Source organism: Myotis lucifugus, unplaced genomic scaffold (assembly GCF_000147115.1).
Source record: "Myotis lucifugus unplaced genomic scaffold, Myoluc2.0 scaffold_389, whole genome shotgun sequence".
Taxonomy (NCBI): domain Eukaryota; kingdom Metazoa; phylum Chordata; class Mammalia; order Chiroptera; family Vespertilionidae; genus Myotis; species Myotis lucifugus.
The window spans coordinates 40974-63153 of record NW_005871437.1 but is presented as its reverse complement, the minus strand read 5'-3'; the positions used below and the strand labels follow the sequence as shown (position 1 = coordinate 63153).

General features: G+C 47.0%; 2 protein-coding genes across 4 annotated transcripts in view; both read left to right on the top strand.

Moving 5' to 3' along the window:
• The first annotated feature begins 479 nt into the window (after positions 1-479).
• Positions 480-12245, top strand: LIN28A (lin-28 homolog A). Its single transcript, XM_006101957.3, has 4 exons — positions 480-510; positions 975-1159; positions 10382-10566; positions 12029-12245. The coding sequence occupies exons 1-4, from the start codon at positions 480-482 to the stop codon at positions 12243-12245; spliced, it is 618 nt and encodes a 205-aa protein (XP_006102019.1).
• A 4650-nt stretch (positions 12246-16895) lies between these two features.
• DHDDS (dehydrodolichyl diphosphate synthase subunit) overlaps positions 16896-22180 on the top strand; it is a 31220-nt gene continuing 25935 nt past the window's right edge. For 2 of the 3 annotated variants that reach the window (XM_006101956.3, XM_014467352.2), the window contains exons 1-3: positions 16896-16996; positions 17474-17591; positions 20546-20662. In XM_006101956.3, coding sequence (XP_006102018.1) covers positions 17529-17591; positions 20546-20662 — 180 coding nt within the window. In that variant the 5' untranslated portion in view covers positions 16896-16996; positions 17474-17528. The remainder of the gene's footprint in view (positions 16997-17473; positions 17592-20545; positions 20663-22180) is intronic. The other variant, XM_023743440.1, reaches the window with a different exon arrangement.

Here is a 22180-nt window from a genome sequence, read left to right as displayed (position 1 = left end):
AGTCCTTCGGGTCTCCAGCCTCCCCTCGCCCCCGCCCCCCCCTCCCCCCCGGGGTTCCCCAACCCAAGTGAGTCCTTATAAGTGAAAGGATTTCAAATTCCGAGTACTCAATACTTTCTAGGGCTGACGGCCCCTCATTCCCAGATGTGTGTAGGGAGGGGGTGGTCAAACCTCCCAGGTTCTGAGAAGGGGACACCCCAGAGGTGTCAGAGGACGCAGAGTGGGGGAGGGCAGGAGCTGGAGTCGGAGGGAGAGGGAGGGGAAAGACGAGGGAGGAGAGGGGAGGGGGCTGCCCGCGGGGGGTTGGGTCATTGTCTTTTAGAATTTGGGAGCCTTTGAAAAGCCGTGGGCCCTCCCACCGCTATTGTGCTGGGGAAGATGTAGCAGCCTCTTCTCAGAGCCTCCCCTTTGCCTCCGGACTTCTCTGGGGCCAGCAGCCGCCCGACCTGGGGCCCGGGCCGCGGGCCTAGCCGACTACCATGGGCTCCGTGTCAAACCAGCAGTTTGCAGGTTCGAGCTTGGTACTTACTGGGGACACCCTAGGCTGCTGGGGCGCCCAGCAACCACTTAAAAGGGAAGTGGGAAAGTGTCCTCCGGGCTGGCCGAAGGACCCCAAGTCTGGGCGGCCTCCTGCTTCAGGGGGCCATCCCTGGAGCAAAGAACGCTGGTGTCCCCGAGGCGTGCACACAGAGGCTGCGGGGGCAGCGGGAGAGAAGAAGAGGGGCCTGTCCGGCGGTCTGTCCCGGGCAACGTGTTGTGGGAAAAGGAGCAAAACTTTCGGGGCACCGCTGGCCTCCGTGTAAGCTTGGGGAGCGCGGGAGGCAGCCGGGACAGGTCTTTAACCGCCGGCTGCTTGGTAGCTGCAGCCTCCGGGGTGTGCACCCACGGGCTGGACCGTCCGGGGTCCCAGCCGGGACTCTGAGGGGGTCCTCCAACTCCGTGGCCCCCGAGCTGAGCGCCCTCCCCGTTTCCAGGTGGCTGCGCCAAGGCGCCGGAGGAGGCGCGGGAGGACGCGGCCCGGGCGGCGGAGGAGCCGCAGCTGCTGCATGGAGCCGGCATCTGTAAGTGGTTCAACGTGCGCATGGGGTTCGGCTTCCTGTCCATGACCGCCCGCGCGGGGGTCGCGCTCGACCCACCCGTGGATGTCTTTGTGCACCAGGTGAGACCGGTTCTGGTAACTTTAGCGGGAAGGGGATGTGGGCGCGCATATTCAGGGGTGGGCGGCCACGCGGGGCCACTGGGTTGAGGGAGATCCAGGGCCCTCATTGTGCGTCCCCGTCTGTGCGGTAGAGCCCCGGACCTGAGTCCTGGTAACTCCTACAGGACGAGAGCGAGCGGCCGAGCCCATTATCAGCACCTCCCACCCCCTTCCGGGAACCCTTCTGGCTCACCACGTGTTTGTTACCTCTTTCCCCTGGGAAGGAGGCAGGGGCAAGGAGGTGACCCAACTAAGGTTGTATTGTGCCTGCCGGTGGGGGGAGGGCGAGCAGGCCGGCCAAGGAAGCACATGCCCGGCCATAGCGGGGCCCGGGGCCCTCAGCGCCCAGCGCTTTTCACTAACTTGTGAGTGGAGCTCCCCGCGGGGGGAGGGAGGGAAACCTCTCTGGGATCCAAGGGGGGGTAAAGCTACGAAGTCCGTCCGATCTCCTAAAACTCAATCCCTGCGGCCTAGGTGGGTTTGTCAGATCCTTAAAGGGTCAATTTGGGAGCTTGAAAGCTTCTCCAAACGACCAGTCTCAGGCATACAGTTCACCAAGCGGGCTTTTTGCTGTCCAGTTCCTACCAGAAAGGGAAGCTTAAGGAGCCCAGGCCTTAGATTCCTGAGCCAGGCTGGGAGGGAGTTAGGTCGCAACCCCAAGTTCTCAGTTAAAGCAAAGCAGCACGGTGGGGGTGAAATTCAGGGTCGCAGGGCATGGGGTGGAGGGAGGCCGGCCTCTGGACCTATTCTCAGCTTGTCATTTATGGCCCCAGACAGCCATTCATGCTGTCCCCGAACATTTCCAGCCTCAAACAAGGAGCCAGGGACTTCAGGATTCCTCCTTCCTGGCCTCCCTCTCACCTCTTCCTAAATACCTTCCGGTGGTCCTGGGGCACCAGCTCCCCATAACATGGAGAGGAAGTTGCTGCCTGTGTCCCTTTCACTTTTGGAGGTTTAGGGTTGGGCCTGAGAAAAAGAAATTTGCTAACCACAGGCCAAGTAGGTTGGCACCGAGGCCGGGCAGGGAGGGGTTACTTGGGGAAGGTTGGCTTTAGGAGCCATGGGGGAGGGGAAAGGAGGATGTGGGGATTAAGGGTTGGAGCCTGAGGGATGGTATTCTGGAGGGGGAGGGGTGGAGAAGGGAGATGCTGGATGGACTGGTTGGAAGTCCTCATGGAGGATGTAGAGTGAGGGCAACAAGGGAGATAGAAGATGCAAGGAGATGGGGACCTGCCAGTTAATGCTGGTGACTTGGGGTCACTGGACTGCTTGAACATCACTAGACAACTAGTTCTAGTTAGTGACATGGCCACCTTTCCTGTCTCATTTACATATGTGTTTGATAACCACAGGAAGTAATTGTGGGAGAAAGAAGGGAATTGGCCTCTTCAGATCTATTAAATCACTTTATTACAGGAACCAGCTCTGAATGGCCCTCCTCAGCAGGATGCCAGCCCCCCCACTGCCATTTATCGGATCACAAAGAGATTATAATCCTTCCTGGTCTGGAGATGGACTAGACAGCTGCCCCAACTTTGGGAGTCTTGGAGGAAGAGTCAGAACCAACATTTTCTTGCTTTCATTCCTAAGGCTGCTAAAGGAGGGGTTTAGGGGAATGTAACCCCATCAAGAAACTTTCCTCTACCCTCAAGGTTCTTTTGGCTGGTCTAATCCAGTAGACATTAGACAGATTAGTAAAAGAGAATAACTGAATTTAATATATATGTTTGGGAACCCCACATATAGGAGAGTCAGAGACCCCACATGCACATTATAAAAATATAAAGGGAACATGGGTGTGTAAGACATTCTGAGCTAGGGATGAGGTACGGTGCCCTGGGGGCTTCAAAGGGTTGTTGCAGTACAATAAGAGCAGATGTTTAGTAAATAGAAGTTTGTCCTGCTCTGTAGGTAGGTCAATGAGGTCATCTTTGATAAACTCTTACTATGGGCAAGGCCCCCAATTCAAGTTCTTATAGGTAGGAGCAGAAGTCTCTCTTGAAAACAATCCACATACCACAGAGGCACATCTTGGTGTGACTAGTTCTGAACTCCCACAGTGATAATCAAAGCCCGGGGAAGATTTTCCCGAGCAAATGGATCTATGCCTCAAAGCACTTAACCTTAGGATGGAAAGCAACTGGGAATATTAGGTGGCATAGAGCAGGAACCTTCGGGTTTGGGGAGTGGAGCCCACACCATCCATTTCAGATGGGTTAGCCAGATGATCTGGACTTCAGAGTTTTGGAAGGACATTCCATAGTTGAATAAGTTATCTGGAGGGAGTTGAGCTGGGATAAGGAATCAAGAATTTATGACCAACAGTCATGGGACAGTGACTGAGCCTTGATAGGTCTTGATAGCACACTGCCTGGGCTTGAATTAATCCTCAAGCCCTATCGTAGCAGTAAGTTAGACTAGTGATTTCAGTCCCTGCACTTGAGAAATTTGAATTATTTTTTTTTTGGAAATCTAGTATAGAGGAATTAAGTCGTAGGATGATCCCTAAATATTGTCCTGGGGGAGGAAAGTGTTCCAAAGTGGAGGAAGGATAAGACATTTCTCTTTAAGAAGAAAACCACCCCTTCTTTGGCTGCTGCTGCTGGGCACCCTGGAGTTGGGGTGCAGGTGGTGAGAAGGATATAATTGTTCTAAGGAAACATCTGCCAGGGGAGGTGGTCTGGGAGCCCTTTTTTAAGGAGAGAGGAAGGGGGGAAAGCAATTTAACATTTTCTTTTCCCTTTCCAAGTGGGCTATTTAGTGCCTAACCGCTACTGTTCTTATGCTCCCTCTCACTTTATGCCCCCCAGGTATGAATGAGTGAGAAACAAAATCAGCCTTAGCCTTTAAAAAAATAAAGCAGCGATTTCTCATCAGCCCTAGGTATTTGGATCTGGAATTCTGCCTCCTGCACATGCCCCAACTGGGGATCGAACCCACCACCTTTTGGTGTATGGGATGATGCTCCAACCAACTGAGCCACACCGGCCAGGGCCCAAATATTTAAGAAGTAGCTTTCTGGCTAAAGGGCTCTATTAGAAGACTTGAAGGCAAAAGAAGAGCCCTAATTTGACCTAGGGACTGAGTTTGGGTTGGGGGGGTGTAGTATGTGTGTAAAGAGATCACATTTCTGGTGCCTCTGATTACTCACCTCATATCTAGGTAAGTGACGTTCTTGTCTTACCCCCTCGCCTAACCTGTAAGCTTTTCAAAGAGGGACCAGCTAGCTGTCTAGTTCACAGTTGGTAGGCAGAAGGAATGAATGCAAAGAAGCATGGGACTCCTGAGGAATCTGATACACAAACAGTTTGGGGGCCTTGTCAGCAGAAGTCTTCCTCAGGAGCAAAAGACTGGAAATGGGGAGGGAATGTTAACTGTTGGCTGCTCTCTGGTTGGCGGGTCATTCATTAGTTATTTCCATCTTAATAGGGTAAAACATTAAAAAGGAATGAATCACTTTGACTTTCAAGGAAGTTTGGTAGAGAAGTACCTGGGTTACTTGGATCCTTTTCTTTCTGAGGAGACATGCTTACTACACAATGTCCATAGTAAAGGCTGAACCACCATCCTGAGCAAAGCTTCCACTCTGACAAATTTAGAACTTGTATTTGGTGACATTACTACTTGCCCTGTATGTCATTTTCAGTGACTTTCTCCAGGGCAGATAGATTCTGGAACATTCTTAATCAAAGCATAACGCCATCCTTCTGGAATTCCCATCCTTCTGGGTTAAATTTGTGGGTGGGGTGGAGGGGAAACCTCTACCCCTCCTTCCTGCGGGCATGAATGGTAATTGCTTAATTACTATGTGTTAAGTCTTGGGAGGTCAAAGAAGGTGGTGGAGGAGGAAGAGAAAACTTTAAAGAATAGTACATAATTAATACAGACTAATTTTAAATTATCTCAGCTTGGAGTTAATGTAATTTAGATAGGAATCCGAAATCCAAGTTAATGGCTTTTGTAAATGGCACAGGAGCAGGGTTACTGGCTTAAAACTCCCAAGATTCTCTCTTCGGTGCTCTGAGTGGGAGGGTGGGGGCAGGGTGAGGAGTAAGCACCCGCCTAATCGGGACTCACCCTGGACAGGTCCTCATCTGAGTTCAGTCTCCTTGAAACTCCGTTTTCCTGAGGACAGAAGAGATGTGTACCCAGAGTCGCTGGGAAGAGAAATCTAGGCGAACACTTATGTTCACAGGCAACTCCTTCCTGCTGCTGGTCTCCCTCTGGCTGCCTTTGTACCAATGGGCTGATGAGCAGCACCATCTGGTGGAGAACTCCAGGCAGGAGCTGTGGTCCTGGCTGCTATGTCTGAGCAGAAGTGATGTGTGTGTGTGTGTGTGTGTGTGTGTGTGTGTGTGGTGGTGGTGGGGGCGGGGGGTTCTGGACAGATCTTTTCTCATCCTCCCTAACAAATAAACTAGAGAACCAGTTGGTTTGTTCTAGCCCCACCAAACCCTCTACTTTCAGAAATGAAGCTCAGGTCCAATTCTGAGAACACCACAGGACTGAGTCATAACATTAATTTCACCTGCTTTTTACTTACTTATTTATTTATTTTTATTGATTTCAGAGAGGGAGAGAGATAGAAACATCGACGATGAGAATCATTGATCGGCTGCCTCCTGCACGCCCCGTACTGGGAATCGAGCCCGAAACCCAGGCATATGCCCTGACTGGGAATCAAACCCGGGACCCTTCAGTCCGTAGGCCGACGCTCTAGCCACTGAGCCAAACCAGCCAGGGCGCTTTATACTTTTTTAGTATGTTTTTAAAAATATATTCTTACTTATTGATTTCAGAGAGGAAGGGAGAAGGAGAGATAGAAACATTAAGGATGAGAGAGAATCCTTGATCAACTGCCTCCTGCATGCCCCCCCTGGGGATTGAGCCCAAAAACACTGACCAGGAATCAAACTGACCTCCTGGTTCGTTGGTCGATGCTCAACCACTGAGCCACACCGGTCGGGCTGCTTTTTACTTTTTGAACCTGGCTATTAGAAAGTTTTAACATGTCTATGTGACTTGCATTATAGTGCATAGCGCTAGTTCTAGAGTCAGGCTAGTTGCAGTCAGTCCAGCTGTGCCCCTCACTATGAATTTGGGCAAGGTGCTTAACCCCTCTGCCTTCATGATGTCAGCTGTTCAATGGGGGTCATAGTAAGGCCTACCTCACAGGCTTGGCGTGAGTTACATGTGCTACAACATGTAAAGTGCTTAAAACACTGCTTAGTGCCCTAACCGGTTTGGCTCAGTGGATAGAGCATCGGCCTGCTGGCTGAAGGGTCCCAGGTTCGATTCCGGTCAAGGGCACGTACCTTGGTTGCCGGCACATCACCAGGAGGGGGTGTGCAGGAGGCAGCTGATCGATGTTTCTAGCTCTCCATCCCTCTCCTTTCCTCTCTGTAAAAAACTCAATAAAGTATATTTAAAAAAAAAAAAACACTGCTTAGTAAATATTAGTAATTTTGGATAGTAGCGAACTTCGTTTATTACACAAATGTGTGTGTGCACTGCTGGGCACCTAGATGGTCTTGAGTGGAGTATGCCGTGGGTGTTACAGAAAAGCTGGGAACCCCAGCTTTGATTCCTGTGATCAAAGCTAGTATCCTGAAATCCTGACTCTGCCACTGAGGTAGAAAGGAGTGGCGTGCCCTAGCTGTTTTGGCTCAGTGGATAGCGTGTCAGCCTCAGACTGAAGGGTCCTGGGTTCGATTCTGGTCCAAGGGCACCTGGCCTGGCTAGCAGGCTCAATGCCCCCACAGGATACCCCAGTGTGAGGCGTGCAGGAGGCAGCTATCAATGATTCTCTCTCATCATTGATGTTTCTATCTCTCCCTCCCTCTCTGAAATCAATAAAAAAAAAAAACACATTTTTTTTTATTTAAAAAATTAGTAAAAATAAGAAAGTTGTGGTGTGACAAAAAGAGGGCTATGTTAGAGCTGGCAGGAACCTCGTTAAATTGGGAAAGGAAGATTGGAGATCTGCCTCCCCCATCACTTTTAAAATAATTTATCTGAATAAGTAACTCTAATTGTGGTTCCTGTGTAAAGGATTTGACTGAAGGCACTGAATGGGAGGGGAAAGGAGAAGAGGGAAAAGAAGGGAGTCAGATCCTGTTTATTTCCATCCCTGGAAGTGTGGGGTGGCAGGTTGGAGAGAAGGAAAGATGGCTGCTGGTGGTGACTTTGGCAGACCCAGCAAGCTTGACTGGGGAAGATAGGTATCTCTACATGCATTTCTCACACAGTGACCATAACCCCTACATTAAGGAGGAAGGAAGGAACGATGAATGTGGTGGGTGGGGCTCGTGGGGGTCGGGGTGGGGGTGATGTGTGGAATCTGCAGCCTCTGGAACTCCAGGAATCTGACCATCAGAACCAACCAGTGTCAACTCTTTGTTTCCTGGGGCTGGGCTCTATTGGGGGAGCTCCAGCCTTGCCCCTCCCCCCAAGCCTTTTCTTTTTTTTTTGGAGGGGTTGGGGAGAGGGGCAGGCCCTGCTTTGTGTGTGGTTGGGGGCGGGGAGGGGGTGGTGGCAAGAATTTCTGGCTCCTTTCTGATGCAGGCCCTGTGAGGCTGGCTCAGTGGGGCTGCATGCTGATTACCTATCTGATAAGAGAGGAATTCAAAGTATGTGTTTTAGGAAGGGGCAGAGGGGGCAGGGAGCCACCCCTAGAGACCTCCAGTCCAAGACCGGTTATGGTGAGGTGCCTGCAGGGGTTTTTTTGTTGTTGCTGTTGTTTTTAACTATTTCAAAGTCTTAAATAGACCTCAGAGCCTCCAGTGATGGAGTGGGTGACCCGAGAGGACCAGTAATTTCATATAGCCCCCATTTATGTTCTCTCCTTAAGCCTATGAGGCATAGATAAGGAGAGTTGTCCTCAGTAAATTGAGCTCAGAGGAGATAGTTTTCTGGGTTTCCACTGCTAGTTAGTGATAAAAACCCAGAGTTAAAATTCCCAGTCTCTGGACACTCGGTTCCCACTGTTACCCTACCCTGATCCAGTTTGAAGAGGTTGATAATAATTGCTACTCAGTGGAGATTTATGTGTTGAATAATTCTCATGCATAGAACCTCACAGCACTACCATAAAATTAGTATTTACTTCCATTTTGTAGGTTAGAAAGGAGGAAACAGGGCCTCAGACTCCAAACATGTTCTTAATCACTTATCTGCTGAATCACAGCCCGAGCTGCGGGTGTATCAGCCTAGGAGAAGCTGGTAATGCCTGGGCCAAGAATGCTCTTGGTTCAACTCCTCCAGTACCTCCTGATTCACTCTGGCTTGTCCCAGCTCAAAAGACAAGTCAAAGCTAACTTCAAATTCAGGGTAGTTGCTGTGCAACGATAGAGCCTTCTGGCAGATGCCGAGGATCTGAGGCCCAGAAGTGAATGGTTGACCACGGTCACTCTGCCAGATATTGGGAGAAGCAGCATTTCATGAACCAGGATGTGTCTGGGGCCTGAGCCTGTGCTCTTAATTTACTTCTAAATTACTTCAATGGAAGTTTCGTCTTAAGCCATATCATGTAGATTAAAACAAAAACGTGAGTAACTGATGACTGGGGCTCTCATCTGTCTAAAGAGCACGTTTCACCTGAGACCTAGTTTGAAATAGTCTACCCCCACCACCAACAGCATAAAACACGACTCGTGCTACTTAATCATGGTCCCTCCAGCCCCAGGACAAGGTGCACTGTGATTCCTTTTGCTTCTCTGAACCTTGCTTTCTATGATGATTACACCTTGTTGACATTTGTCAGTGTAAATGGAAGAAGGTGTAATGAAGTCCATTCTGGGGAAGGTCTGGGAGGGATGTCACCTCCAGTAATGTGTTGTTGTTAAGCAGTAAGTGGCAAGGTGGAATGGGCTGTGAGCTTCAAATCAGGAGCCCTAGGTTCTTCTGACACCGGGTGTTGCCACTCAACTAGCTGTGCGAATAACTCCCACTTTCTTTTTTTTTTTTTTTAAGGCTGCTAGGTTCTTTGCAAGTGTCAATATTTTTAAATTCAGTATCTTAATGGGATTGCTCCATACGTTATTCTAAATCAATTTTCCTTTAAAGATATTTGGTCATTTTTCCAAGTCAAATAATTAAAATCTACTTCTTGTTCATTAATGCAAAAATGTGTGAGGCATTATTTATGTGCAAAATGCAGCAGTGGACAAGACAGGGACTCGACATTCTTTTAAATGGCTGCATGGTTGGGAAGGGAGTAAAAAGAAAGGAAGAGAAACATCATTTGGTTGCCTCCCTGCATGCCCCTACCCCCCCCCCCCCCCCCGCCCCAGGGCTGGGGATCAAACCTGTAGCCCAGGTGCTCGCTGTTGACCTGTTGACGTTGACCACCTTGACCAGGAATCAAGCCCACCACTCTTCAGTACTGACATTCTAACCACTGAGCACACTGGCCAGGGTGTTGTGTTTTTCAAACCAATTAAATTGTCATGCTGTCCTTCAAATTGCCTAGTTATATTTTGTTCTGTGGGGTTTTTTTCTTTCTGATTTTTAGTAGCTTTTTGTAGTTTTATCTGTCTAATTATCTGTCTTGATTTTATAGTTTTGGTCCCTTTTTTTTAGCATTTAGATATTTAAGTTCTGGAATGTATTTTGTATGCATATGATATAAAGGGTAGAATTCTGGCTTCATTTCCAAATAGAGAGCTAATGTTCTCAACAGTATTATTAAATTGTTTTTCTCATCTATTGATTTCCCCACATATGCTTGGTTCTCCTAGTGGTCTTTCCCTTATAATCTTCTGATCCATCTGTTTTGGGTCATACTGTCTTTTTCTTTCAACTTTTAGTTATTTGATATAATTTCAAACTTGGAAAGAGGTTGCAAGAATACTAAAAATTTCCATATAAGCTTTATTTTATGGTTTTTATATTTGTTGATTTCTTAAATGCTATGTTTAAATTTTTTTCCTTCTATTTTACTTAGAAATTAAGATGAGAATAGCCGTATAAAATGTAATGGCATCTGTTTATATAAAAATTGTTCTTTGTTAATGTTATGTAGATTTCTTGTTCTTAATTGTGTTGACTCTCTTTCTTTACTGATAAAATGGGAGTGTTATCACACTGGTTCCTGCATTAATAGGGATTACATGTATATTACTGTTGAGGGTGTGTGTAATGATGGAGACTAACATTAAAATCTACCGTGTTCCCCTTCCGCAGAGTAAACTGCACATGGAGGGCTTCCGGAGCCTGAAGGAGGGTGAGGCAGTGGAGTTCACCTTTAAGAAGTCCGCCAAGGGCCTGGAATCTATCCGAGTCACTGGCCCTGGTGGGGTATTCTGTATTGGGAGTGAGAGGCGGCCAAAAGGGAAGAACATGCAGAAGCGCAGATCAAAGGGAGACAGGTATGGATTGGAAGGGGCTTGTGTGGACTGGTAGAGACATGCTAAGGATGGGGAGAGCTCTCTCAATCTTGTCTCATCTCTTGGGCCAGGTTGCTATCGACCCATAAACCAGGGTCACGGTGCGACCCAGTTAGGGCACATGCCTGGGTTTTGAGCTCAATCCCCAGTGGGGGTCATGCAGGAGGCAGCTGATCCATAATTCTCTTTTATCATGGGTGTTTCTATTTATCTCTCCCTTTCCCTTCCTCTCTGAATCAATAAAAATCTACTTTTAAAAATAAAATGAAGCCTATCTAGATGGTTGGGGTACCTGCTATAGATGTGGAAGATGAGAAGAGAGCAGTATGTGAGGAATGCATTTGAGAAGTAATTTTGCTCTGTGAGCTCTAGCCTCAATTACTAAGTGGGAATAGTGATATTAGCCTCACACGATTATTTTAGAACTAAAGGAGACTGATATGAAAGTGAAAGTTGTGGGGACAAGAAGATGTATCTGTACTTGTTGCTTCTTCACCAGGTCTCCGTATGACTGGTCTCGTTCATCTTAGCTTTGTGCTGGAACAGATCATGTAATCTGACTCCTTAGTTTTTTTAAGGGTATGTTAGAGTCTTACCTATCGCCCAAATTGCAGTGCTCAGTTGGGGTCTGTGGTTTCTATTCTTGGTATTTCAGTATTTTCAAGGTGACATGAATCTGAAGATCATCTAGACCAGTGGATCTCAACCTTCTTAATGCCGCGACCCTTTAATACAGTTCCTCATGTTGTGGTGACCCCCAATCATAAAATTATTTTCGTTGCTACTTCATAACTGTAATTTTGCTACTGTTATGAATCGTAATGTAAATATCTGATATGCAGGATGTATTTTCATTGTTACAAATTGAACATAATTAAAGCATAGTGATTAATCACAAAAACAATCTGTAATTATATATGTGTTTTTCGATGGTCTTAGTTGACCCCTGTGAAAGGGTCGTTCGACCCCCAAAGGAGTCGCGACCTACAGGTTGAGAACCGCTGATCTAGACAATTACAGGTTTGGAAAGGATTTCAAGATATCTAGTCAGCCCTCGCTGGTTTGGCTCAGTGGATAGAGCATTGGCCTGCAGATTGAAGGGTCCCAGGTTCGATTCTGGTCGAGGGCATGTACCTTGGTTGCAGGCTCCTCCCCGGCCCAGGCCCTGGTCTGGGCACGTGCAGGAAGCAACCAATCGATGTGTTTCTCTTACATCAATATTTCTCTCTGTCTTTCCCTCTCTCTCTTCATCTCTCTAAAAATCAATGGAAAAATATCCTCGTTGAGTATTTTTTTTTTTTTTAAAAGGTATCTAGTCATATTTCTCCTTTTAGAAATGGAGAAATTGGTCTCCAAAAGGGAAGAGCCAAGCGTCCTCACTCAGAGAAAGGCTTCTGATCTCTTCTCACTCCTTTCTCAACTTTGCCATCCTGCTTTTTACCAGGTGCTACAACTGTGGAGGTCTAGACCATCACGCCAAGGAATGCAAGCTCCCACCCCAGCCCAAGAAGTGCCACTTCTGCCAAAGCATCAGCCACATGGTGGCCTCCTGTCCACTGAAGGCCCCGCAGGCCCCCAGCTCACAGGGAAAGCCAGCCTACTTTCGGGATGAAGAAGAAGAGATCCATAGCCCTGCCCTGCTCCCAGATGCCCAGAATTGAGCCACAGTGGGTGCCGGGGGCTATGTTTTTGTGATCAGAAAGTTTCAAGGAGCAGGCATCAATCGGCAGATCGGAGAAAGTGGGGACAGGGTGGGTGGGGGCAGCAGGCACTGCCGTGTATCTCTGGCCGGGTTCCACAGCATCACCCCCTCTTCCCTCGTGGCAGGGGGGAAGGGGTGAAGCAAAGGAACTCCAACCGCATTCGATCCAAATGCCTGTGAGGGCTTTGGGGGAACTCCCTCCCTACATGCTTTATTTGAGTCTCCACCCCCAGAATCTCCAGCTTTTGAAAGTGGCCTGGATAGGGAAGTTGTTTTCCTTTTAAAGAAGGCCATGTAATAATAATATTTCCCCTGCCAAAGTGAAAAGATTAACATAAGACCGGAACCCAGACCACAAACGACTGCATTCTATGGGAGGGACTCTCTCAGGGGTACTCAGGGTGTTTCCACATCTTATCTCCCGGTAACCCGCTCTTGGGATAGGGTGCTGAGAATTGTCCCCAAGCAATGGGTGGTGACGACAGGCAAAAGGGATGGTTGGGGAACAGCTGCAGACCTGCAGCTCCTAAGCTCACTCCCACCCCATTTCTGGACCAATACCATTGTATTTATTTGGTCCCTTGGCTAACTGCACCTTGGTCCCACTTTCTCCAGGATGCAACTGCACTAGCTGTGTGCGAATGACGTATCTTGTGCATTTAGACTTTTTTTTTTCTTTTCGTAATATAAATATTCTGGGTTTGTATTTTTGTGTATTTTAATCTACAGCCCTCATTCCTGCACTGTGTTCTCAGGTACATGAGCAATCTCAGGGATAAGTGGGCAGGAGCTCCGGGTCTGCACAGCAGGAATACATTGTTTTATCATCAGGGAGAACACCTATTTGGAGTGTATAGTCTATTGAACTACCTCATTTTTGCCAATTAGAGCTGGCTTTTCTGCCATAGTATCCTCTTGAAACCCCTCCACCTTCAATGTTTTGTGGAAGACTAGATTTTAATGGGGTAGCCTCATTACTTGATCTCTTACTAGAAGATTGGAAATTGGTCTGAACAGTAATCAGTGGTTGGTGCAAAGGTTAGGAGAGGCTGGGCTAGGTGAAAGGCACAGGGGGGAAGCCAAGATTAGATGCAGGTTGTCTATATATGTGTAACCAAGGATTCCTGTCCCATACCTGTAATCCCAGGGGTTTGGGACTTAACATTACATACCAGATCCATCCCTAACTGGATTGGGCTAGGCCTACCAGGCACAACAAGGTGTATGTGTGTGTTGATAAAGAGAGCTTTTAAGAACACGACCTCTCTACCCATCTTGAGCTTCCCCGGGGGTGGATATATGAAGCAACGACTAAATTCCTTAACCTTTAAAAACTCTTTGCTTTTTCTCTTTGGCTTCCAGAGAGACCATAAGCAATGGCTTCTTTGTGGTGCTCAGCCAGTGTCCTTCCCTGCTGCAGCAACGATTAGTGTCTTAGTAGCTAAAGGAGAAAAGCGGGTTTCGTTAACATGCTGTGAGATCACTGAAAACCTACCTCACTGTGTTGAAACGGGGCAAATGCAATAGGATGCATTGGGTGATGTGTGTCTGATCCTGGGTTCTTGTCCCCCCAATTGCTGCCCCCTCTAGTTATTGTGTTTGTCTGGGCTTTGTAGGACTTCACAGTAGCTGATTTGGTGATTGCTAGGTGGCCTAGTTTGTGTAAATGTGTTGGTCTTTCTCCATGTTCCTTTGGGGTTTTATTGTTTACAAACTTCTTTTTTGCGAAAAATAGCCAAAGCATCTTTGACAAAAGGTTCTGCACCAGGCATAAAGGATCTGAAACATAACCTTGGGAACACCTCTTCTTGAAGTGGGGGTCTTGAACCATCCTTTCTTTTGTTTTCTCTTCCCCTATTTCCTATTTTGGACCAGATCTTCTGTCCTTAAAATTTGACTCGGACCCTCTTCTAGCCGCACCCCAAAAAGCCCATTTACCCACATGCATACACATTTAATGTGTGGGGTGTCACCCCATCTCTTCAATGGTTTGTGCAAAAATCCTGAAGAAGTTAAGAATACTCCATCCTTTCTTCCCAATATCCTGAGTGAAGACCATTCCTTGATAGGTGATTCATGCCAAACATTCAGATTTGCTATGTTTTAATTTCTAATCCTAGGGTAGAGAGCAGCAATGAGGGGGCCTTTCATTTTGAAAGTGGGGTTGGGACACCAAGAAAGGGACGATGAATGTATATCCACATCACTCAGGAACTTTTATGCCGGTGCAAAAAAAACTTATGTCAAAGTAGCCACACAATTGTTTAATAGGAGACGGACGAATGTAACTCCATGTTTACTGCTAGAAACCAAAGCTTTGTGTGAAATCTTGAATTTATGGGGTGGGAGGGAGGGTAGGAAAGCATGTACCTGTCTGTTCTTTCCCTGATTCCTTCTCATTTCTAAACTGCAGGGGACTGAGCCCCCTTGGGCTTTGGTGACCTCCATCACTGGGGACTGTTTATTTGATGGTTGATTTTGCTGTGCCGGGTACTTCCACTTGCTATCATTTTGTAAAACACATGCTGACTTTTTCCCTTCCCGTCTTTTCCCTGGGAAAATAAAATGAATTAATAAAGACTTATTGCTACTGAAACTGTCATCTCCTTGTTAAGATATTTAAGGTGCTTTTCTCCTCCCATAATTCTCACCTCCTTGGATTGGGACTCAGAAGTCACAGAAGAACCATTAAGTTTTCTGTTCAGTCATTTTGATAGGAATGCATCTTGAAAGTTCAGTCCTCTTAGCACCTCATTACAGTGGATTTTTGTTTCTAGTTAGGCCTCTTGTCCTTTCCTTGGAAGTGGCCACATTCAAGAGGGGATTAGGAGCCTGGCATGCACAAGAATGGGTTTGTCTATGCCACTGGCTGGGATGAAAGGATGGGGCCATGCCTTGGGGCATGAGACCCTAATAATACCTTGTCCCTTGCTCTTCAAATCCCTTTACAAATCTTAATTAATTAACCCCCTGAAGCACCCCAGGGAGGCAAATAATGTGGAACTGGGGAAATTGAGGCCATAGGAAAACATTGTATTTGAGCCCAAGTTTGCTAGCTCGCTAATGAACAATGCTTTTTAAACATCTAGCCTTTCCCCAACGGAAAGAGAATTTAAAAAGAGATATTTTACTTGAGGGCATACCATGTACTACTGAAAGTGCATAGAAACAAGAACAAGGGTAAGAAGTTTTATACATCCACTCCAGGGACCTTGTAGCAACAGTCTTATTTTTTTGTTAATCCTCACTTGATATTTTTGCCATTGATTTCTAGAGAGTGAAAGGGAGGGGGAGAGAGAACCTCAGTTGGTTGCCTCCACACCCACTCCTACAGGGGTGGGGCGGGGGGAGGGGGACTGGGGAACCTGCAACCAATGTATATGCCCTTCAGTATATGCCCTTCACCGGGGAATAGAACCTGCGACCCTTTGGTCTGTGGGCCGATGCTCTAACCACTGAGAAAACCGGCCAGGGCTGTACCAAAAGTCGTAAAGCAGGCTGTTGAAACAGCTAGCCTGAAGCAAAGCAGGAAGGATGGAAAATACGACTATTGCCCTAGCCGGTTTGGCTCAATGGATAGGGCGTTGGCCTGCTGGTCCCCGGTTCCTACCTTGGTTTCAGGCTCCTCCCAGGCCCGACCCTAGTCTGGCCGTGAAGGAGGCAGCCAATCGATGTGTTTCATCAATTTTTCCCTCTTCCCACTTTCTTTAAAAATCAATGGAAATATATGGTCGGTGAGGATTAACAACTTAAAATACTACTGTTCACGGGTGGGTTACTCATCTGGAGGACCTGGTAGAAGTAACTCATCAGAAAGAGTGGAAGGCACAGTGAACGGGGATTACTAGCGCAGTATTTCTTGCCTTGATTCCTTGGTGAGAGAAACTACAAGAAGGTTCTTTGAAAATTGCAAAGGTTTCTTTTGGCTGCTTTTTTAATTTTGAGAGAATTGCAGTGCCTCAAATTACGGCAACAGTTTCCCGGAAAGGTTTGGTACAGAGCGAATGCCCTTGATTTTTCTATTAGGGTTAGCCGATGGCCGTTCTGTTATTTAATAGCAGAGCCCTGGTTTCCAAACTGTTTTCCTTCGTGTAGGTCCTGAGACTGCACAGCCTGGAAACTGAGTGCCCACCTCAGCACAAACGCCCTGGTAGAAAGTGCGTCTGTGCGGTTGACGAGGGCTGGGAACTTCCCGAACGATGCCACCCGCTAAGACCCGTACAAGGGGCCCTAAAGCGCGGTTCTGCGGCCTCCCAAGGTCCCCCGGCGAGCAGGGCGCTGCCTGCCACCACTTCCCAGGCCCGAAGGCCAGTGGCAGCTGAGGAACCCGGGATCCTCGCCGTGGCGCGGAGCCCCCTGGCGGCCTCCAATGTAGATCCAACCACCTCTCCGCTCCCCGCGGGGCCTCGACCCCGCCTCCCCCGGCGCGCGGCCTGCAGCCCGGCCGCCCACCCCACGCGGTCACGTGAGCGCGCATTCCTCTGGGCTCCCGCGGAGCGCGAACTGCGGCCCGCACGCTGGGGCAGCTCCGCCTCCGAGCTCGTTGGCGCCGGTCACGGCCACGCCCACTGAGGGCGTGTCCCGTCGATCGGCGATGACGTCATCTTCCAGCGCCACGTCGTGAGGAAGTGCCTGTGGGTCCTCCGGGCAGTTGGAAGGCGCCGGCAGAGCCGAGCAGGTTCTGTGTCCTAGCGGTTCACGAGAGGAGAGGTGACTGGACGGGGAGGCAGCCGCGGGAATGAGAGGGGACAGACTAGCGAGGGGATAAATAATTGGGAGACCCCTGAGGTGGGAGGTAACGAGGATGACAGTCGAAGGGATTCGTACGTGGGAGCGGGAGTGGGAAACGGCCTGGGGGAAGATGGAGAAGGGAGAAGCGGGGAAGGGTCGGAGTGGAGGCACTAATACGGCAGGAGGCAGACTTAGAGGTTCGGGAAAAGCCAGTGCCCACGCCGAGGAAAGGGGAAGGGAAGAAGGTCCCCCATCCAGGAGAAGCAGGGAAAGACCGCAGCCCCGCAGGTCCCATTCGTTGGCTTCTTTGTCGACTCCGGGTGGAAAGATGGGAGGCTTGGCCAGTCTTTGGACTCTAATGCTGGCTGCTCTCCACTGCCCGGTGAGTCCCTGCACGTCAGCCGTAGCTGTTGGCAAGCCTTGGTGGCTTCTGTTTCTCTTTCTTGTTTATCCAAGGTTGCCCAGTTGACATCTTCTTATTCTGGGCTTATCTTCCGCTCGGGCAAGAACTATGTCATGGATCAAAGAAGGAGAGTTGTCGCTGTGGGAGCGGTTCTGTGCCAACATCATAAAGGTGAGCCCGCCCACAGCACCAGTTGACCTGGTCAGTTGTGTCATCTTGTATCATAACCTGTTATTCAGATTGAGTAATCCACGATGCTGAGTCGAGTTTAGCAATGCAGGGTAACTTCTAGGTCTGCATTTCTGCCAGATTATTGTCCTAACTCCCATTTTCAGGAAATCCACGTCCTAATATCATTGGGCAGCATAGACTATTAGGTTTTCCTTATGGAGAAGTGAAATTTATTTCCCTGAAACTTTTAACTATTATTCCTAATGCTATCCTCTGGATTTAGAGAAAATAACTAATCTTTCTTTGTAATGATTGAGTTTTAGCTTTGGGGACAGACAAAACAACAGAAGTCCTAGTCTATTATTTTATGAACCCTGTGACTTTACATGGTTTTTTTTTTGAGGATTAAGTGAAGCATACATAGACAGCATTTAAACTCCGTGTCTAGCAGGTGCATGTGTTTTTTCAAACTGTAAGAAAGTTTATTTGGAAAGTCACGGAGGTAGAAGAAATGGGCTCAGGAAAGAAGTTATAGAGGCAAAAGCGCGGGTCCTTGGAGCTTAGGAGAGAGAAGGGTAAAGGTACTGTGCCTGTGGGGGAGGAAGATTTGGATGGAAAGGTGTGGGCATGCTCCCGAGAGGGAGAGAGCCTATAGCAGTTACTACTATTACAGGGGCCGACTTTCAGCCATTTGAAGACTGCAATCCCTCTATTTCCTATACTCTCCCTTGCTTTCCTAAATCTTCCCTCAGCTTGTTCTCTTAAGATTCACAACAATGTGATAGGTTTGAGATGGAAGCTGGTCAGCTTGGATTTGTTTTTCAGCCACAGACCGTCAAGTAGTGGGTAGCAATGAATTTATGAGTCAGTAAGCCTTATACCCACTCACACACTAGCACACAAACACCAAGGTTACTCAGGCAGGCCAAGATATGGAAATATCTCCTCAGGCAACCACTGCAGTCATGTGTTGGGAAGAACAAGAGATGATTGGCATTTCTTTTAAAGGCTGCGTGTGGATCCCAGCCGGTGTGGCTCACTGGTGTGACCCATGAATCAGGAGGTCACAGTTTGATTCTCAGTCGGGGTACATGCCTGGGTTGTGGGCTTGATCCCCAGTAGGGGGCAAACGGAAGGCAGCCGATTGATGATTCCTTCTCATCATTGATGTTTCCATCTCTCTCCCTTTCTCTGATATCAATAAAAACATTTTTTTTTTTAAAAGGACTGCAGGGGCGGGAGGAGGGGGGTAAGAGATCAACCGAAGGACTTGTATGCATGCGTGTAAGCATAACCAATTGACATAAGACACTGGGGGGTAAGGGAGGCGGGGGGAATGTCAAAGGGGGGAGGGGTTGGGGAAAGGAGACATATGTAATACTCTTTGTAATACTTTAAGCAATAAAACAAAATTTTTAAAAAAGTCAAGAGTAAAAAAATAAATAAAATAAAATGTTACTGAGGAAAAATAAATAAATAAATAAATAAATAAATAAATAAAGGGCTGCATGTGGAGACAAAAGTAGAAAATGACGGAGAGGTGTGGGGGAAGCAGTTTGTGAAGAGCCCTTCCTGTGACGAAAATAGGCCACAGAGTGAATTTTTGCTGTGGTAGACAACAAAAGGCTGCTGTGAACCAGATACCAAGTTTTCTTCGGCCCCCAAAATGTCATTTGTTTGTTTTGAAGTGACTCCTGATATTTAATCCTATATAATAAAGAGCTAATATGCTAATTAGACTGAACAGCAGAATGACCATCCAGACATCCTCTGCATGTTATAGGTTTGAGATGGATGACCTTCCAGATGAAGCTGGGGCTGCCAGGGCCGGCCGAGGCTGTGAAGGGCCGGCTGAGGCAGGTGGGGCTGTGAGGGCTGAGCCCCTTGCACGAATTTCGTGCATTGGGCCTCTAGTTTTTTATAAAACTCCTGATGTATGGCATCTTTTGTAAAATTAGAAGATCCAACAATATTAGGCCCCATTTCTGTGTGTCAGCAATCAGATAGAGCTCAGGAGTGAATGTCTCTTTTATGTGGAGAATGCCCCCTCCATTCAACCACACTGTCAATGTCCTTTCTGGGCCTTCCAGTTGGAGACTAATGAAATCAAAGTGGTGGTTAAAAACATGGTTAAAAGACAAAACCTGAGTTTAAATCCCCACGTTGCCTTTTAGCTGTGTGACTTGTGCAGGTTACTTGACCGCTCTGAGCCTCAGTTTTTTCGCCTGTAAAATGAAGCTAATACTCTATACTTTATAGATTTGTATGATAAAAAGACTAAGGTGAGGTACAGAAAGCCTAGAATAGTGCTTGGCATGTAATAAGTGCTTAAAAACACATAAATAAAAATAAGTAACTTGGTCCAGCTGGTGTGGCTCAGTGATTGAGCATCTACCTGTGAACCAGGAGGTCACAATTCCATTCCCGGTCAGAACATGCCCAGGTTGCGGGCTACTGGGGCAGGCAGGCGGCAGCTGATCAATGATTCTCTCATCATTGATGTTTCCTTCTCTCTCTCCCTCTCTAAAATTAATAAAAATATATATTTAAAAAAATAACAAGTAGCCTTGGTCAGTATGGCACAGTTAGTTGGAACATTGTCCCATGCGCCGGAAGATTGTGGGTTTGATTCCTGGTCAGGGAACATACCTACTTTGCGGGTTCAATCCCCTGTCTGGGTGCATACGGGAGGCAACTGATTCATGTATTTCTCTTAACATCGATGTTTCTCTCTCTCTCCCTCCCTCTCTCCCTCTCTCTTCCTGACCCCCCTCTTCCCTGTCTAAAATCAATCTTTAAACAAATAAACAAATAATAAGTAAATTGCTTAATACCCAATTCCCTTCCTCAGGGCTTTTGTCATCTAGCTCAGGCCTCTCAGCTCAGGGTGTAATGTCTTCCTGTATCTTTGAAGAGTATGTGATGTGTTCACCATTTGTCTTCTCACGTCACAGGCAGGCCCAATACCCAAACATGTTGCATTTATAATGGATGGGAACCGTCGCTATGCCAAGAAATGCCAAGTGGAGCATAATGAGGGCCACTCACAGGGCTTCAACAAGCTGGCTGAGGTAGGTATGGGTGGCAGAACCCACGGTGAACAGTGCGGAAAATTGGATTATAGCTAGAAAACCTGAGTTTGCTGTGGTGTGAGAGTATTTTTTTTCTTTTTATTTATTGTTTTGTATAGCTGTTTGTTTTATTGCTTGCTTGCTAGCTATCGGTCTTATATCAACATTAATAAAAAACTGAATCATCCAGACACATCACAAAATAGTAGAAGTAAGAACAAAATTGCCATCTCTCACCACCTTTAACCCATCAACAGTTTATTTTTTCTGTGCCTGATCCGAGTCCTTGTAACTTGTTCTAACATGACCTAACATTTATAAAATTCTATCTATAGCTTCAATAACCTTGTTTTTACTTGACATTTTGGCAAGTATTTTTCTGGGTTGATATATATATACTTTCTAACTACACTTTTTAATGACTGTAGAGCCTTTTATCATCATAAAGAGCTGACAATTTGTTTAGCTGCTCCACTATTATTGGACATGATAAATAGTACTATTTGAGAATAAATTCTAAGAAGTGACATTTCTGGAGCAATAGTAAAGTGACTGCTCTTCCTAGTTTGCCTGAGTCTGAGGGTTTCCCAGGACACAATTCTTTCAGTGCTTAAACTGGGAAAAGTGCAAAACTGGGACATCACTTTAAGCAAAGGTCATGAATATTTTATGGTTCTTAATATATGCTGCAGATTGGAAAACATTAAGTCTCACAGTGAGATCAGAATATGTTAATTCTTGTGAAACTAACTTTAAGAAGAGTGGAAACATGGCCTCTAGCTTCCTGGCACAAGAACATGGCCTGATGCTAGAGCAGTGGTATTTTTTTGCCTTGAGCAAGTGGCTGTGGGGTTCTCTTTAATACTGGGTGGAGGTCTTTAGATTTGTTGAACCCAGCTTCTCTTTTGTGACTAATTAAGAGACAGTTTTGCCTGGTGCTTAGGAGCTTCCTGGCTCTCTGACCTGCAGCGAGTTACGTCGTTCCCTTTTTCTTACCCTGGTTTCTTGATCTGCAAATTGGGGATAGCAACAACCTCTACCTCAGGAGATTATGTGAGGATTAAACAAGATGGTAAAATGAAAAGATGGCACAGAACGGCATAAGGGAAGTGCTCAAAAAATGGAAGCTGTTGCTATTGGCATCTTTTTTGCTTTCTTTTTTTTTTTTTTAAGTGAAAGAGAGTTTATTAGTGAAGCGCTGAGACAGAGTGGCTACTCCACAGGCATCTATTTTGAGTGAGGTCAGTGGTGGATACCAACCAGGTGTACCAGGGAAGACTCTGTCAGGTCTATAGCTTGACCCTATTCAAGTGTCAGGGTTCTCACTGGTAATCTTCCTAAGGTGCTAATGAGTTGGTTTGTGTGTATGGCTGTGAAGGGATTAGTGTTAAGACAGGGAACTTTGAGGTTAAAGGTAGGGGGTTGAAGACATTTAAACAGAACTAGAGAAACAAAGCTGAGAGGTATCACTATACATTAGTTTTTGTGTGTTAGAACTTCATATAAAGGATTCATTGT